The sequence below is a fragment of the Brassica oleracea genome, chromosome C7, assembly GCF_000695525.1.
Source record: "Brassica oleracea var. oleracea cultivar TO1000 chromosome C7, BOL, whole genome shotgun sequence".
Lineage (NCBI taxonomy): Eukaryota > Viridiplantae > Streptophyta > Magnoliopsida > Brassicales > Brassicaceae > Brassica > Brassica oleracea.
This window is the reverse complement of record NC_027754.1, coordinates 18,607,068-18,626,096: the sequence shown is the minus strand read 5'-3', so window position 1 is coordinate 18,626,096 and position 19,029 is coordinate 18,607,068. Positions and strand designations below refer to the sequence as shown.

The 19,029-nt window shown below is 30.4% G+C and overlaps 2 protein-coding genes across 2 annotated transcripts; both read right to left on the bottom strand.

Moving 5' to 3' along the window:
* Window positions 1-17: 17 nt before the first annotated feature.
* Window positions 18-3,216, bottom strand: LOC106301917 (putative caffeoyl-CoA O-methyltransferase At1g67980). Its single transcript, XM_013738403.1, has 5 exons — window positions 3,139-3,216; window positions 2,857-2,942; window positions 1,387-1,531; window positions 1,167-1,295; window positions 18-415 (listed from the first exon to the last, which is right to left on the bottom strand). Exons 1-5 carry the CDS (start codon window positions 3,190-3,192, stop codon window positions 125-127), a joined length of 705 nt encoding a protein of 234 aa, XP_013593857.1. The 5' UTR covers window positions 3,193-3,216; the 3' UTR covers window positions 18-124.
* A 12,375-nt stretch (window positions 3,217-15,591) lies between these two features.
* Window positions 15,592-18,576, bottom strand: LOC106305043 (receptor-like kinase TMK2). The gene is made up of 2 exons (XM_013741423.1): window positions 16,392-18,576; window positions 15,592-16,302 (listed from the first exon to the last, which is right to left on the bottom strand). Exons 1-2 carry the CDS (start codon window positions 18,574-18,576, stop codon window positions 15,812-15,814), a joined length of 2,676 nt encoding a protein of 891 aa, XP_013596877.1. The 3' UTR covers window positions 15,592-15,811.
* Between the last annotated feature and the right edge of the window lie 453 nt (window positions 18,577-19,029).

Sequence of the window (19,029 nt, the reverse complement as noted above, 5' to 3'; positions counted from 1 at the left end):
AACACATGCAAACCGGAACCCATCTTAGGCGGGCAAGAACACAGGGCAAGAGAGAATTAAAGCTTATTACAACTTAATTAAACAAAAATTAAGAACACTTTGGTACTTTGGTGAATCTCTTTAATCACACAAGGCGTCTGCAGAGAGTGACACCATCACCAATGGAGACTTGAGAGAGCTCTATGCGAGGATCAGAAGCGAGCTGCTTGTTCAGCTCCATGAGGGTTTTTCTGCACACCCTCAAATGCTCTGGCACACACTCCTCTTCCTCAGCCACATACCCAAGCCACAATGTGTTATCAAAAGCTATTATCCCCCCAACCTTCACCAGCTTCATTAGTCTCTCGTATGCGTCGGCATACTTTGTCTTATTAGCATCAACAAATGCGAAATCAAACTCCGGTTTTGGATTCTCCTGTTGTCCACCATCATGTATAAACCAATTTCATCATCATAAAACGTCTATTTTGACATCTTCATTATAAGAAAATATAACAAAAGATAATGAGAAAAAGACAAAAATAGCACTAAATCAAGTTTATGTTCCCAAACTAGCATTCAAGGTCAAAAGTCACAAAAATAGCACTTAATGTTTTATCAAAAATCACAAACTTAGGGTTTAGAGTTAAAGCTAAACCTTCAAATCTAAACCCTAAAACATCAACTCTAAACCCTAAACGTAAACTCTAAACCCTAAAACCCTAAACCTTCAAATCTTAGGGTTTAGGGTTTAGGGTTTAGATTTTAGGGTTTAGGGTTTATGATATAAAGTTTAGGGTTTAGAGTTTAGGGTTTAAGGTTTAGAGTTTAGGGTTTAGGGTTTAGGGTTTAGAGTTGATAAATGAGGTTTTGGGGATAAGATTTCAAATTTTGAAAAATAAAAAAATTAAAATTTTCAAAGGATAAACTTAGAAATGTGCTATTTTGATCATTTTAGTTTTTGAATGCTATTTTTGTGATATAAACTTAGAAATGTGCTATTTTGGAGATTTGCCCAAAGATAATTGCTAATGCCTAATACTAATACTAATATAACAAAGCAAAATAGTTGAATGATAATTGAAAAATAGAAAATTCTGATTGAAAAACACGAAACAAAAATAGTTGAAAACAATAATATAAAGCGATAATATTAAAAAAAAAAAACTTGTTTCAACATTACGTACACTCAACATCTTGTCTAAGGCCTGGAGACCATCGGATTGGGTGAAATTGATTTTGTGATCAACACCTGCGTTCTTGATGAACTCTAGACCCAACTCGTAAGCTTCTTTATCAATGTCTATTGCAGTAATCTGTAATATCTCCAAACAGTTCAAAGATGTTAGCAGTTGTCATCATTTATTTTTTGGAAATTAAGGATTAGTGTTGCATGCATATATATACACGGCCATCTTCAGGCAATGCGAGAGCCGTCGTGAGCAACGAATAGCCCGTGAAAACACCGAGTTCCAGCGTGTTCTTCGCATTCATCATTTTTATAAGCATCGATAAAAATTGGCCCTCATCAACTGGTACCTCCATCTCGCTTCTACACATATGAACGCAAATACTTTTTGTTAGTTAGTATAATCCTTGAGTATATTCAGTTAGTATACTTCGATCTAAGCAATATATATGGTTGAATTAGGTCTTTATTTTTTGTTTGCGTTCACTTTTGTATTCATCTGAAACTACACCTTTATTAATATTTCAAATAGGCATGGGCATTTTAACCTGGACCCGAAAACCCGAACCGGAACCGACCAAAAAAAACCTGACCCGGAACCGAACCGAAAATTTACAAGTACCTTTTGGATCTAAATTTATTTTACCCGAAAGAACTGGAACCGAAAGGAACCGACCCAAATAGACCCGGACCTGAAAAGAACCGACCCGAATAGATCCGACCCGATAAGAACCGATTTGTACCCAACTTAAAAACATGTATATCTAAAACTATGATTTTTTGTGTTCTATTTTATATATCTTATTTTAGGACTTAGTTGAAATATCTTTTGTTAACAATATTTGTTATTATTTTGTAACATTTTTTAAGTAACATGAAGCGTTAAAATGTAAAATTTAGAGTTTAAAAATGTTTTATTTAAATTATTAATAGTTTCATTTAAGTTATTTTGTAAAATTTTAGATATATATGACAAATATTGATTAAATTTGATAGAGTTGGGTATGTCATGTTCTTTTAGATCTTAAATACCCGAATCCGATTCGGACCCGATATGGACCCGAAAATTACATGTATTTTATGGGTATTTTAGTTACAGATCCGAACCGACCCGAACTCGACCCGAAATTTTTTAAGTACCTATTAGATCTAAATATTTAGGATCCGAAAGACCCGGATCCAAAAAGAACCTGTCCGAACCCAATCCGAAGATCCGAACACCTAGGCCTAATTTCAAAGGGTTGACATCTGAAGTATCGTATTACATCAAATACAACCCAAACTAAGATCCCACGCTAAATTTTCCGAAAAAAGTGCGAAACCTAAATCTTCCCAATTAAAACTTTGAAACTTTGTATTGGTTATTTTTTGTAACCCAAGGATAGCTAGTTGTTTACACTTGGAAACGTAAGTCTTTTAGTTAGTGTGAACGCAAATGTTAAAAATAGCTAGTTGTGTTTACACTTGAAATAAGATTTTACAAAAAAAAAAAATTGAAAATGACTTATGTTTCAAAGTTTGAAGATACAAGGTGCGAACATGTCTAGGATAAGACTCTTGACGTTATAAAACTTGCAATTGATAGAAAGAACAAGGGTGTGATCATGTACACCCTCACAAGATATTAGCTCAAAGTCAATGACGGTTCATTCAAACATGGACTCAAGGGAGGTTGTAGTCAGACTTACAATTTTCCATACTTGTGAACCGTAGCTTCACGTAGTTTCTTGAGCTCTTCATGCTCTCTTGGGTATGCCGTCGTTTCAAAGATGTACTGTCTCACAGATCACAAGTTATAATTCACAACTACATCCGTATTACACAACATCAACCTAAATCATTACATAACAAAAGCTTTTTCTCGTCCGGAAAAAAAGGGTTTAGTTATGCATAATGCATATCAAGCAAGAATTTCAATTCGAACAACAGTAGGTAAGCAAAAACTAAAGGGGTTAACGAAAATACGAAACCTTTTTGAGAGCCTCGGTCTTGAGAATTCCTTTGATCGGAATCAAATTTTCCATAGCTCGTTGTATCTCGTGATGCCTTGAACTTCAAAACCTTTGCGGTGCCATGAATATATAACTCTAGGTACTTCCCTTTTCATCTTTTTTTACAATCTCTTTACAATAAAAGTCATAAATAATACTTTATGACAAAAGTACGTTGGGTTAGTGGCATAATTATTATATCAATAATTGGCCCCACCCTGTGATTAGTATATGATGGATTTGATATTCAAAGAGATATTAAAATACCCACGTTGATGGATTTGAGGTTATTAAATTACATAATTTTTAATTCAAAATTAATAATTAATAAATTGGTTTATTATCCCTATATATTTTCTTCTTTCTTTTTTTTTTCAAATTTGACACACGTCCATTATTTTCTTTAAATCAATAAGTTGTTCCTAAATTTTCTTCTTTATATTTATTTCAAATCTACTGAAAATATTTTGGCAACCCATTTTTCCTAATATTTATTTATTTTCAGTCCATCCAAAATTTGACATCATTTATTGGTCAATAAATCATTTTAGTAAAAAAATATATAATACAACTAAAAAAAAAAATCTACTTAAGTAATTGTATTTAGGGGAATTTACCAAATATGACTCAAAAATTTACTTTGATTGCAAAAGTATACCCAAACTTGAATCAAATGCAAAAGTAACCCAAAAGCCTTGTGAATTTACAGACAGTCCCGACCAAACAAAAAAATAAAACTCATTTTTACGAATATAGCCCCGAAAACTCTTCTGAGTCTTCTGGGATATTGTACGACGTCCATGAAAATCTTATGGTATAGCTGATCTTAAAAAATAATTTTTAAATTTTTTTAAAAAAAAATTTGGCAAGTGAAAAATTAAAATAATGTAATTATAAACAATTTTAAGTGATATAAATTAAGATGTAAAAAATTGAATAGTTTTCAACATAGACGAGTGAAAGTAGTTAATCATGATATTCTTTGGCTTAGGGGTTGACAACATTCGTTTCAAAGAAAGAAAAAAAAGGGTTGACAAAACATATGTTGTAGTGTTGTATGTATTCTTAGGGTTAGATTTTGGAAAGCTTAAATGTTTTTTTGAAAAATTAAAATTTTACCTATATGTGTTTATTTATGTGTAAAGTAAACACTTTTTAAGTTTAATTTGATTTTATGAAGTGTTTAGTTAGGGTCTAGACGACTAACATGTTAGTTGTCTGGCGATTATAAGACTTCTCTGAAAGTCTTCTAACTCCCGCTAAAAATATTTGAGTTTCCCGCTAAAAATATTGAAGTCTTCTGGGCGGATCATTCTTGTGGTTCCGAAACCATCTTTCACTAATCGAGAACAATCTGTTGCAAACTATAATTATATTTGTTTCTCAAATAAGTATTTCAATAAATATTATTGGTCGCATCCATAAAAGTATATTTAAATAAAAGATAATTTTCTCAAATAACCATTTTTAAATTTTTGTCACAAAATAGCTCTCAAAGAAGAAAATGACCAAAATAACCTCTTTTTATTTCAAAAAATTTAATTTTAATTTTTTATTTTTTAAAAACCCTATCACCAAAACTCAACCTTTAAACTCTAAACCATAAGTCTAGATTAGTTAACCATAGGATAAAAATATATTTTTACCATTTAATAAATTTTATTTTAGTTATTTTTTTATTAAGTGTTATTTTTGTGAAGATAAACTAAAAAGAGCTTAGAATTTTTCTTAAATAAACTACATCATTCTTATTGTAAGTATGATTATGATTGTTTTTCTCCAGTGTAATTATTGATTCAAATCAAATACAGGAGTTTGATACAACCATACATCAATAATAAACAGACCCCAATATCTATCCTCAGTACAAAGCCAAACATTATATAGAACGATGAAGAAGTGAATTTTCAGGACGATGCTTTGGATACCCAAGCCTCACTCGCCAACAGGTTGTTATTATTAGGCTTGAGACTTTTATCCGAGATCCGGATTCGATCTGAGATTCGATCCGAAAATCCGGATATCCGGAGGAGCCGAATCCGGATCCGAATACTAAAATATTGGATCCGTCAAAGCCGGATCCGGATCAGGATATCTTGATTTTTTAGATTCGGATATCCGGATCTGTAAGTTTTATTAATAACTATTTCAAAATTAGTAATATCGGATATCCGGATCCGTAAGTTTTATTAATAACTATTTCAAAATTAGTAATATCTATATATAAAAACTAACTTTATTTAATATATTTTCATTTTTATAATAGTATATGTAAATTTTGTAATATTATACATAGAAATAATTAAAAACATTATATATTATATATTTTTTATTATTTTTAATATTTTATATTTATTAATATTATTTTTTTTATTTTTTTAAAGATCCAAATCCGGATCCGGATATCCGCCGGATATTACAATTTTTAGAAGGATATCTGACACCCGGATATCCGAGAACCCCGGATCCGGATAAGGATAGTAAAATTATGGATCCGTCGGATAAAGATCCGGATACCTTAAAATTGTCCGGATATCCGATCCGTCTCAGGTCTAGTTATTATTATTATTATTTAGAAACTGATTAGCTTATTTTGATTTCAAAACTCAAAAAGTTACGAAAAATAAATAAATAATTCAAAGGAAAAATATCATGGGCTAATATAGGTACACTCGATAACCCAAGTAATAAAAGCCCATTATAGGCCGAGATGACCCAAAGATTAAGCTAGGGTTTACTCACAACTCTGCCTCCCACATTCCAGTGGCATATAAATACCGAAGTGATGATGGTTTAGGTCGTAAATCCAACACAATCGTAACCTTCATCTTCTATTGAGATTCGTATTAATGTCTTTCTTTCATCAGTTTGTTTGTTTTGATTAGTTTTATCTCGAATCCATCTTCTCTGCCCAGCCTGTCTCTGCCATGTTAAATTTTTTTTTTTTTTTTTTTCAATTGCCTCCGATGATGATCAAAACATAACTTTCGTTCTTCCGAGATTCATCTTGCGGAAAATTTATGGAGACCTGAACTGAGTGGAGGCAATCTTTTAAACTTTTCTTTTTGTTATGTTTTACTGATATTTTCTGAAAATAATTGTTTTTGGTGTTAATTTAAAAGGTGTTTTCTGGGTTCATCCTCTGATGATGTCAAAACTTTCGTTCTCCTGAGATTTCAATGTGCTGAAAAAAATTGGAGACCTGAACTGAAGAGTTTCGAAAAAAACTTCTTGTGTTTTCTTTATTCAATTTCCAAGTATATAAAGTAATCAATGTAAACAATTTGCGGTGCCAAACAAGTTTCTGACCCATCTTTTGGTATTTGGAACTCGTTTTCTGCAGGTCATTGGTTTTCTGTCCAAATGTGTCATATATATTAGTCAGTTTATCATTTTTATAAGAGAATACAAAGAGTTTGTTTCTCTTATAATCCCGTAAACTGAGTAACATATATATACTTTTGGACAGAACAATGAGTAAGCTAGTAACTTTAAGTCTGTAATCTAAAAGCTATTGATTATTTTGTTCCATACCATAACACAAAATAACTTTAATCCCTTAACAGCACAAACTGTAATAACGGTGCAGCTAGTCATTTGAATGTTTATACGCAAACTAGCGTCGTTCCACAAAAATTCATAATGAAAAAAAGGAAAGATTCAGCTACAATTTACAAACGAGCAAGGATATGCGAAAATCGGGATTGTTGTTGGAACCGAATGTACTATGGAGAAGGAAACATGTCAAACTCATATTGAAGATACAGTTTGTTTAAACTATAACTCGAACAAAATTGTGATTTACGTTAACCAAAATTGTGATTTACGTTAAAACCAAAATTGTGATTTACGTTAAAACCAAACTGTTGACAATCAGTTTCAACTAGGCGTGGGCATTTTAACCTGGACCCGAAAACTCGAACCGGAACCGACCCAAAGATACCCGATCTGGACCCGGACTGAAAATTTAGAAGTACCTTTTGGGTGTAATTTTTTTTTACCTGAATAGACCCGGAACCGAAAAGAACCGATCCGAATAGATTCGGACCCGAAAAAACCCGACCCGAATAGATCTGATCCGATAAGAACCGATTTGTACCCGACTTAAAAACATGTATATCTAAAACTATGATATTTTTGTGTTATATTTTATATATATTATTTTATGATTTAGTTGAAATATATTTTGTTAACAACATTTATTATTATTTTGTAATATTTTTTAAGCAATATGAAGCTTTAAAATGTAAAATTTAGAGTTTAAAAATGTTTTATTTTAATTATTAATAATTTCATTTAAGTTATTTTAAAATTTTAGACATATATGACAAATATCAACTAAATTTGATGGAATTGGATATGTTATGTCTTTTTCAGATCCTAAATACCCGAATCCGATCCGGACCCGATATGGACCCGAAAAATTATGGGTATTTTAATTATAGACCCGAACCGACCCGAACCCGAATCGAAAATTTCTAAGTACCTATTGGGTCTAAATATTTAGGACCCGAAAGAACTGGACCCGAAATGAACCTGCCCGAACCTGACCCGAAGATCCAAACACCGAGGCCTAGTTTCAACCATTGAAACCTTTGCAACATCGTATTTAAGTTAATCTAGGTGGCATTAACACTTTTCGCAAAGTTTCACCTGTTGACACTTATTGCAAAGTTTTACCTGTTGAAATTTATGTTTTTTTTGTTTGGCGCTGTCATGTATCGTTTTTTGGTTGGCTGTGCAGATTTCTTTTGTTTCTTTTTTATCATCACCCAATAATTTAAATGCATTTATTGTATAATAATTTTTTTTAAAAAAATATAAAAATTATTTCAAAATTCAATATTTTTTATATCTATAAATAGAGGCTACTCTCATTTCATTTAGATACAGAAAAAAAATATCGTTTTTTCTTTATAATCAACTAATTAAGTGTTTTATTCCTTCTCTTTTTGTTAAATGAATCCTAATAATAATCATTTTAAAAAGTACGCTAAGTATAACAATTTAAAATAAATATTATTAAAAGTTATGTTATTTTAGTTTTTAAGTTAATTATTAATATGTAATTAGTATGTTGTAAAAAACAAAAAATATGAATAAAGAGTTATGGAGTAGGGTGTTAAATTTTTTAAAACAAACTATTGTAAAGGTTTAGAGTGAAATGAATGTTGAATAAATTAGGTGGGAAAGAAAAAAGATGATATGGAACGTTAAAAAGAGAAAATGAGAGTGTTGAAAATGAGGAAGGTATTGAAACCATCGTACATGGTAAAAAACCCAAGGATCTGCCACTCACTATCGTATGTTTTGTACCAAATGTCAAGGAAAATGCTATTCCAGGGACTAAGAGTTCAATTTTAACTGGGGTCAAAATATCATAATAAATATATTATAGGGTCAATACTAGATTTGACTACTGATTTTAGAGGGTTCAACAGATAAATTTAATCAAAAATGATGTTGATCCCTTAAAGATTTTACATACACTTAGGAGTTCATGGAATTTATGTGGTGTCATATGAACTCACATTTCTCTGAATGGGTCCGCAAGTGATCCCTCCCGACTGGCTCAAACGAAGTAGTCACGGTTGCGGGTGCAAGAGTTTGCGGATGCGGGTGGTTGCAGTTGCAAGCGTTATTAAGCGTTTTGTATAACTTGCACAACGTTTGAAAATTGTTGCGTTTGCTGGATATTTGTGACTGATTGATTATAAGATATTGCAGCGGTTTAATAATAAATTATTCATATTAAAATATTAAAATATTATAACATTATAAAAATATAAAAAACATATTATTGTAATAAAATATAATAATTATCAATATAATATGATTAATAAAAATATTATGTTTATTTATAAAAAAAACTAAATTAGTTGAAAGTAATAATTTTAATAAAATTTTTTTTGAAGATTTATATTTAAACTTTTGAAAAATATATTTTATTTATTTTTATATATGTTTATATCTTTATATATGTGTGTATATTAATGTTTAAAAATTCTAATAAATAGTTAATTTAAATTTTTAATAAAATATAAATTATGATACTATTTGTGAATTTTAATTAATATATAAAATATTTTTATATTTTTATTTATAATATTTCCATTTTTAAATAATTTTGAAAATAATTTTTTATTTTTTTTTCAACTGCAACCGCAAACGCTAGCTAGAACCTGTTTTTGATTTTAAGAGGTTTGGAGCGATCTAAAACGATTTGTAACGGTTTGTATGATTCTTTCGAAACGCTTTCAACCGCTACCAACCACAAAAGCTGTGTTTGCGGATGGTAGCGGTGAAACTAGTCAGGCCGTTAATCTTCCTTCTCTTGGATACACAAAATCTTTCAAAGGGATATTTATTTGTCTTTCCCTTTCTATTTTTGTTCCTATGCTCAAACAGGAATCTAGACAACACTCCATAGAAACGTATATCAAACAAAAAAACTACTTCTAAAAATTAGAAAAAAAAAATGAATTACCAAAACAAAAGCAGTAAAATCTTTTGTTATTAGCAAATGAATTTTCGTGAACTTTGAATATTTTGAGATTTCATTATTATTGGTTTATTGATTTTAACAATTTAGTAAAATCTTTTGTTATTAGTTTGAGAATTTTTAATATCCATTAAAATCTCTTTTTATTCAAAAAATTTAATTATTATTTATTCTAAATCTAATGTTATTACTTATTAGGAGATGAACTCTCTCCATTTTACTCATAAGACACAACTTTATCCATGAAATTTATAAAATCTATGGCTCCAATTGGTGACCATGTTGAAGGAACAAATTTATGGTGAATTTTTTGTTCTTCAAAATTTATACCAGTTATGTTGATTTGTTTTTCAAATTATTAATAAGTAGATACCACACTTTTTCTCTAAATTCCTCAAAGATGAATGAATTTATAAAGAAAAATATTCTTTTGCAATTTTGATGAAGAACAACATGAACATAAATTTCAATTTTTTATTTTTCAATTCCTCAAATGAAATTTTATTTACTATTTTTTTTCATTTATCTAGTGGTCACCAATCGAAGCATGTGTGATCCAAAAGTCTAGAAAACAAAATAATCATTCTTGCCAAATATTTTTTGCACATTCAACCCAAATTATATGTCCAAAATTATAATTCATTACATTTTATATAATTACTTTTTTGAATGTATAATCATATTTTATTGTTTATCATTAAATAAAAATAAAATATACTATAGTTTTCGAATTATACATTATTCAGAATTTTGTTTTTGAAACATTTTTCAAAATTTTGATTTTTAAGTTTTTCAAACTTTTTTCGAAATTCTCTTTAAAAGTATTTAAAAAAACATTTTAAATTTTAATTATTTATTTATTTATTTTTAAAATCCTAAACAATGTATTTTAAATTTCTTAACAATATATTTAATTTACAAAATGAATGATAGAAATAAATAATATAAATTCATGAAGTAGAAATCTAGAAAAGCTATGATCAAATTTTGTAAGTCAATGTATATATATTTTCTTAATCCAAGTAACTTTTAAAATCTAACAACTTTTAAAATTTATAAACTCTACACAAATTTCTCCCAACAACACGTGACACATGGTAGTTATATATTTAAAAATGTGATATGTGCTAAACTATATCATAATCAAAAATATATTTACTAAAATAATAAAAATGACTTTTCTTAAAAATTAATTATAAACATTATTTAATAGTCTTATTATTATTATTATTATTATTATTATTATTATTATTATTATTATTATTATTATTATTATTATTATTATTATTATTATTATTATTATTATTATTATTATTATTATTATTATTATTATTATTATTATTATTATTATTATTATTATTATTATTATTATTATTATTATTATTATTATTATTATTATTATTATTATTATTATTATTATTATTATTATTATTATTATTATTATTATTATTATTATTATTATTATTATTATTATTATTATTATTATTATTATTATTATTATTATTATTATTATTATTATTATTATTATTATTATTATTATTATTATTATTATTATTATTATTATTATTATTATTATTATTATTATTATTATTATTATTATTATTATTATTATTATTATTATTATTATTATTATTATTATTGTTATTATTATTTTCAAAAAAAATATAAAAGATAAACATTAACTTGTAAGAAGAAAAACGTTAAACAAAAATAAATTGTAAAATCCTACAAGTACAATAAATTATTTAATGAAAACATGAAGAAAAACTAACTTTAAAATAAATAATATTACTTTTTAAAAGCATAATTAAAAGAAAATTGAAAAAGTACTTTTATTATTTTATTATAAGTAAATAACTTTCCTTTTTAATAGATAATTGTATGTTAAAAATTATGAAAAAATAGCTACAAATATTTCACATCTATATTTAGGTTTAAGCTTTCACATATTATTTTTACAAAACACAATAGTATTTACATGAAAAGTATTACCTGAGTATTTTTTTTTAAATTTTTTGATACAACTCTAATTTTTATTATCCTTATTATATCTTATGATGCTAACATAACTTTTAATTTTGACGTTGTTGTCGTACATGAGTATGTGTGAATATAATAAATATGCCTTTGTATGTATAAGACAAAATATATAAATAATCAAACATAATTTTTCTACTAAAATAAAATAGCTGTATAAAAATCTGAAAGAAATAAAATAATTAATTTCCTTTTTTAAAAGTCTAAATAAAATAAAAACGTAAAAGTAATCATATTTTTCTTATAATTAACTAACTTTACTTTTTAATAATTTTTTGTTAAAAAATATAAACCAAAATTAAGTTCAAATATTTCACTTGATATGATTGTGATATGTGTTTCAATTAAAAAGTTAGATTGTGAATGTGTCAATAAAAACTTCCATTATGTGAAAATAACTTTTTCTTTTCCTAAAATCTTAAATAAAAGAGATTTCCATAAGAAAATTCTTTGTTAATCTGACTTTTCCCCTCTTTTTTTTAAATCGTGACTATAGAGAATTGTAAACTTTTATTTAATAGTAATTTTTTTAAAAACAATTAATTATAAACATGATAGTAACAATTATTCAATTAACAAGAAAATTTAAAAATATTAATAATACTGAAAAAATGATTTTTGAAAATTGTAACTCTTAAAATAGTTAATATTAACTGGAAATAGTTATTTGATAGAATTTTTTTTTTTTTTAAATCTTAGACACAATATAATAGTAAAAGATTATGTAATATTAATTTCCTTTTTAAAAATCCTACAAAACTGTAAAAGAATATTTGATAGTTGTTTTTCTTTTTTTTTTAAAAAAATCATAAACAAAAGAATTTTTTATAATACTTTTAAGTTCTAACCAAAAGAGAATTGTAAAAATTTATTTGATATTATTTTTAATTAACAAAAGAAGTGTAAAATTAGTATTGATACGAGTTGTAAAAAATAGCAATATTTATTAATAACTAAAATAATTATTTGATAGCAAAATTCTTTTTTTTTGAAATTCTAAACATAAGATAATTGTAATAGGTTATATGCCAATAATTTACCTTTTCTAAAATCTTAAACAAAATTGTAAAAGAGTATTTAATATTATTTTTAATATTTTTTAAGTGTAAATAAAAACGAGATTTATAAAATAGAATGTTTTCATTTTTAAAAATCCTAGAAAAATAAAATTTTAAAGACAAATTTAATAAAACATTAAATTAGTACATAAAAACATGTATATTGATTCGATTGGTATATTTAACTTTCATTTCTTTTTATTTTTCATTTCTTATTTTAGACTGTGTTCAGTTTAAATGTTTATGCATAATATTTTGTCTAATCCTTAACATAAAATTTATAACAACTCATCTATGCACCATGATTATAAAATACAAATATTAACTTGAACTTATGTGTGAAAACAAGTTTTAGTTATAAAATAAATCTCAAACAATATATGCAAAAAACAATCATAATACTATAATAAAATGATTTATTATTTTATGGTTATTATTAAATTAAATATCAAACAAAAACTCGTTGCAACGCAACGGACTCATATCTTGTACAATATAAAACAGAGGGAGTATAACTTATGTATATTGTTATACTTTTTATTAATTAAAATTGTGTCAACAATAAATTATCACGTGCTTTGAAAGTACGGGTCAAAATATAATTATAGAATTATATCAACTACTACACATGTAAGAAAATATATCAATATCTATTTAAATGAAGACAAACACCCGCACGGACGTGCAGGTCAAGCTCTAGTCATGTATGTATTATAGTTACATAATTATAGTTTATGATTTTGCATTTTTTTTTCTTTTTTTGAAAAAGGGCTTGATTTTGCATATCTTGAGTTCTTAGTTTGTAATTCTGGCAATTAATCAACACAATAATGGAGCAATGTTCTCTCCAGCTATTGACACCTCGGATTTTTAAAGCTTCGAGGACATGAGATGTCATTAAATGAAAAAACTTAAAAACCAATGAAAACATTTAATCTATACACATCACAGTACACATAAATAATCTTCCTTTCTCAATGACTTTTTTCTTGTCGACGTCTTTTTCTTTTCTGAGTGAGTGTTTCAGGATTTATTATTGCTCTGATCGGTTGATCCTCCGTTTGGATTCATCTTCGACACCTTCAAACTCCAATCAAAGAGTCGCTGATGAATCTAGAAGCGATTTAGCAAGATGTGCCCATGCCTATAGAATCCACAACTTTAAGCTTGTCCCACATAGTCACATTGAAAGGCGCCAATTGAAATATTCTTCTTCTCCCTCACGAAATCTGTGATTCTTTTCATGATGATGATGATGACATCAAAGAGTTCTCTTCTCCATAAGTAATTACATTATGAACTCTGCTTTCTCATTTGCTTGTGCTTCTGTCCCTGAGAACTTCTCAGTTATGCTTATGTTTAAGGAACCTTTTGTTTCATGCAAATGGAAGTCTGTACAGTTTGGATATTCATGGACTTTATTCACCTCTAGATACATGTTAGGTTTATGAATCTACTGCTCTCTACTGATTTTATTTGATCTGATAAGTGATTTTGATTTATGTTTTATGAATTACTCTAGAAGTGATTATTTGGAGTTCCTTTTTGTGTGTACGACTTTTGTAGGATATATTAACTTCATCTAAGCCGCTGGTGGATTGACCTTTTGTTTGTTTTACAAAGTATGTTGTACGTATTTCAAATAAAACATTTATGGTCTTTGAGTTCAGATATCCTTGGTGTAACTAACAAGAACATCACTTATTTGAAATTAACTGCCATGATACGTTTCTTATATTGTGTTCTTAGTCTACTCAACCAAAATATTAGTTATTCTTGACAGGGGTGTGTCACCTGAGACCGTTCATCAAGCAAGGATGAATGACAGAGAGAGAAGAGCAACGATAGACAATAGTGAGAAGAAAACAAAAATCAATAAGTAAGTTTGAGAATCACCAAACTATGTAGAGAGTAATAAACTTTCTTAATCGCTAGACGGTATAACTTGGGAAAAAAAAAAGATATAGCTAAGCTCTCATTGTTTGGGAGATTTTCAAATGAAGGCCCGTCCCTTACGTTGTTGATTGAGATAGCGATGAGTGAAATCGATGATTCCGCTCTTTCCAAACAGAGTAGAGCCAAGCTTGCATGACCAACTTCAAAATAAGTGAGCTTATTTGTATTTGGTCAGGGAGATCGCAGCCACACTGCAAGTCCTTCAACTTTGTTGTTGGCGCCAACATATTGAGGGAAGAATACTTTAGTTTGTTTACATACTTTATACTGTTACTAAACTTTCCATGGTGGTTTATGTTTACAACTTCAGAATATTTATAATATTTACACAGTGTATGTATAGCACAATATACAAGATGAATAGAGCAATGATTTTCCCTTTTATGTTTCATCTCAGAGAAACCATCATGAAACACTTCAATTTTTTATTTCAAAGTTGTAGATAAGAAGTTAATCTAACAATCAAGTATTAACATTAGTTATAAATAACCACTAATACAATTTATAAGCGTAGAAACATATATAATTCCGTATGGTACGCTTTTCAAACTTTGTTCCTAACAGAAGGTAACACAAAATGTGACCAAAGAGAAAAAAAATTTAGTGAACAAACAACAAGAAATTTTAATCAGAGAAATATTTGAAGGAAAATGGTTGGATCGCTAACTGCATCAATTCATGAGTACCAAAGAAGAAAACACAAAGGCTTCAGAACTTTTCCGATGGCTAATAGTTTGCTGATTGTTGCTTTTTCGTAGATTTTTATATTGTATAAATTTCAAGCTTTTCTGATTTTGATACCTAACAAAAGAAATTTTGTGTTGTTTGTCAAATAATACATCAATCAATAAAACTGAATTCTGGAGTCAATGGGGGCAATGCTCACTCTAAAATGATCTAAATGTATAGGATGTGCAAGATATAATTGTAGTAGACCATGACACGTTCATTTAAGCACACGGGCTTCATTCCCGCAAAAAGGAAACCTAACTTGAGAATCAAGGTACCAAAGAGAGATATTCATAATCCGCAACCCTAAAACAAGATCTCATCCAGCAACAAAACATTAATTTTTCCTTCATCGAATTCTCTAACACACTTACCTACCTTGTCCTGTGTTGAATATGTTGTCAATCTGGCGAGGTCGCGAAGGTATACTCGTCAAAGAATTATCTCCAAAGAAAGATGAATCATTGCTAGTTCCCTGTATCATCTCCGAAAGAGGAGGAGGAGGTGCATCATAGTCGTTTCCAGAGATATCTTCATCTGGTTTCCACTGGTCAAGGAGTGAGGCCAACACTCTAACCACATGACTCATGTCTGGTCTCTGATGTGGTTCCCTGGCAGAGCAATGACAGGCAAGCTCAGCTACTTTATTGATGCTTGGGAGTGTCTCTTCGTTGATGTCAATTGATGCGTCAATGGCCTTTGGGAATGAGTCTTTGTTGATGAACATTCTCCTAAACCATGTGACAAGGTGCACATCTTCCTCAGATCTTTTCACGTCAAGAGCTTTTCTACCGGTTAGTAGCTCCATGAGAATGACTCCAAAACTGTAAACATCGACCTTTGTTGTAACTCTTCCGGTCACTGCAACGAAATGATCAAGATCTCATTGTTTTGATTTTGGTGAGTTAAAGTACAAGTAACAAAAGACATAAGCATTATTAAAACCATACCTGCATACTCTGGGGCAAGATAACCAAAAGTCCCAGCAATTTTAGTCTCAATCGATTGTGTGCCTTCTGGCGCAAGCCGGACTAAACCAAAGTCAGCAACTCTGGCACGCATATCATCCCCAAGAAGAATGTTGGATGGCTTGAGATCTCTATGTATGAAACTTTGATGCGCTTGACTATGCAAATACTCTACTCCTTTAGCCACATCCGATGCAATAATCAAACGTCTAGACCACTCTAGAGGTTGTAACCCTTCTTCCTGCCAGTTAAAAAGATGACTACTCAAAGTTCCTAGCGGCATGTATTCATAAACCAGAAGTCTCTCGTTGGACTCTAAGCAATAACCTTCAACTTTCACTAGATTCCGATGACGAACTTTGGTTAGAACAGCAATCTCTGACTTAAACTCATCCAAACCCTTTCCACTCATAACCGAAGATTCCATTCTCTTCACCGCAACGGTCTTCCCAGATGGCAATTCACCCTTGTAAACTATTCCAAATCCACCTCTCCCAAGTATATTCTTCTCGTTGAAATTATCGGTAGCATCCCTCAGTACCTGTATTGGCATCACAGGGTTCTCAGGTTCCACTAAAAGACCGTTGCTACCACTTTCACTTCCACCAGCACAAAGATTATCTATTGTGATCTTGAGTGCATCTTCTTCACCAGAATGTTGTTGTGGATACTTCTTCCGATTTTGCTTCCTTTTCTTGACCACTAAGAAAATAATCAAACCCATAAGAAGCAAACCCATCACAACTCCAAAAACAGAACCCACAACTGTCCCAGCATTACTTCCGGAAGAACCAGAAGCATGTCCAGGATCATCTTTTCCTAGGTCAGGGTTCCCAGTAGTGATCAAGACATTAGGACCAAACACAGGTACCTTGCCATACAACTGATTGTTGGAAACATCTAGAGTTGCCAAGCTACTCAACTTAGTGAGTTCCTGTGGAATAACACCGGTGAGATTGTTCTGAGAGAGATTGATAACCCTAAGAGAAGTAAGATCCGCAAAGCGTGGAGAGATAGTTCCCTTGAGACCCATCCCTTTGAAGTTGATAACCGTGATGTCAGCTCCGGTGCAAGTTATGCCCACCCACACGTTTTTACTGCTACAAGGATCGTTTCCTTTCCAGCTCTGCGCAAATCTCACAGGGTAACCAAACGCTTCAACGATAGCAAGCAAGCTGTTGACGCGTGGATCACAAGGCACACCGGGAGAATCTAAACAGAAACTGTTGAGCCTTGGAGTTATATCAACCGCAATGTTTTTAGCCTTGAAGGTTGGTGTTGATCCTTGAAAAAGATTATTAGTCATATTCACCACAGCAAGAGATTGCAACTCGGTGAAAGAAGATGGAACCAAACCGGTGAGCTGATTCTCCCTGACGTTGAACTTTGTCAGAGAGACAAGACCAGACATGTCCGGTAATGGACCTGAGAAGGCGTTTCCTTGCAGGGACACCTCGGTTAAAGAAGTCATGTTCTGTAGAACTGAGATTGACCCGTTGAGCTTTTGCGGGGTTTGCCCGTTGAGCAACAGAGTTTGAACAGGTGAGTTAGCAAAGCTCAACGGAAGTTCACCGGAGAGCGAGTTGGAAGACAGGCGCAGCTTCTGCAAGCTAGGGAACGTTTGTCCGCCGAGAAAATCCGGAATCTTCCCGGAAAGAAAACAGTTAGCGGCAGAGAAGTCTACTAGAGAAGTTGCACTCTTTAAACTCATAGGAATCTCCCAAGGACTAAACGGGTTACCGTCAAGGTACACATGTTGAAGAGACGTCAAACCGGTGAAGATATCAGCAGAGATCGAAGTGAAGCTATTGTCATGAGCGTTGATCGTTTGCAACGCGTTTAAACCAGCGAGACTAGGTATCCCTCCGGTTAACTTGTTTCCCATGACTTCGAAAACAGTTAAAGACGAGAGGGTGTTGAGATCAGAAGTTAACGTTCCAGATATTCCTTTATTACCGATCTGTATCCGAGTGATTCGGTTGCTTCTGTCGCACTGTACACCGCTCCACTTACAAGGATCCGGTCCTGTCCAGGAGGAGTCTTTCGGAAACTTGAGGGAGTCTCTTAGAGCGTTCATGGTAGCTAGATCAGGACTTGGTTGCGCGGACACCAAGGCGATGGCACAAAGGAAACAAAACAAAACATTCACGATGATGGTCATCTTCATCAGCGTTACAAACAAAGGAGGCGTTGAGTAGAGGGTTTTAAACTTTGAAGGGTGCACAGAGAGAGATAGTTAAGGAAGGAGTTTATTTTGTGGAGATATTGTTCTTGTTTAGTGAGCAAAGTGGAAACGAAACGGTAGATTTATTGCTTTGGAAATATCAAATTTTCCCAAATTCAAGCAAGAAAAAAAATAAATCAAATTTGACTTATTTAAGGGAGGGAAATGCTATATCTCTTATCTCTCTTTACTAAATAGTAAGATTTGTTTCCTTTGGCCAATGAGAAAAATGGAAAGAGCCAGCTAGAGATTGAAAGGCGCGTATACTTTATGTTTTTTGTGGTTTAGCACTATAAGTATGGAAAATAACACCTACGCCCCCGTGGTTAGAAAAATAATGGAAATTTATCCTAATTTTGTTTCCATTGACAATATAATCTTCTAAAAAGTTATTTT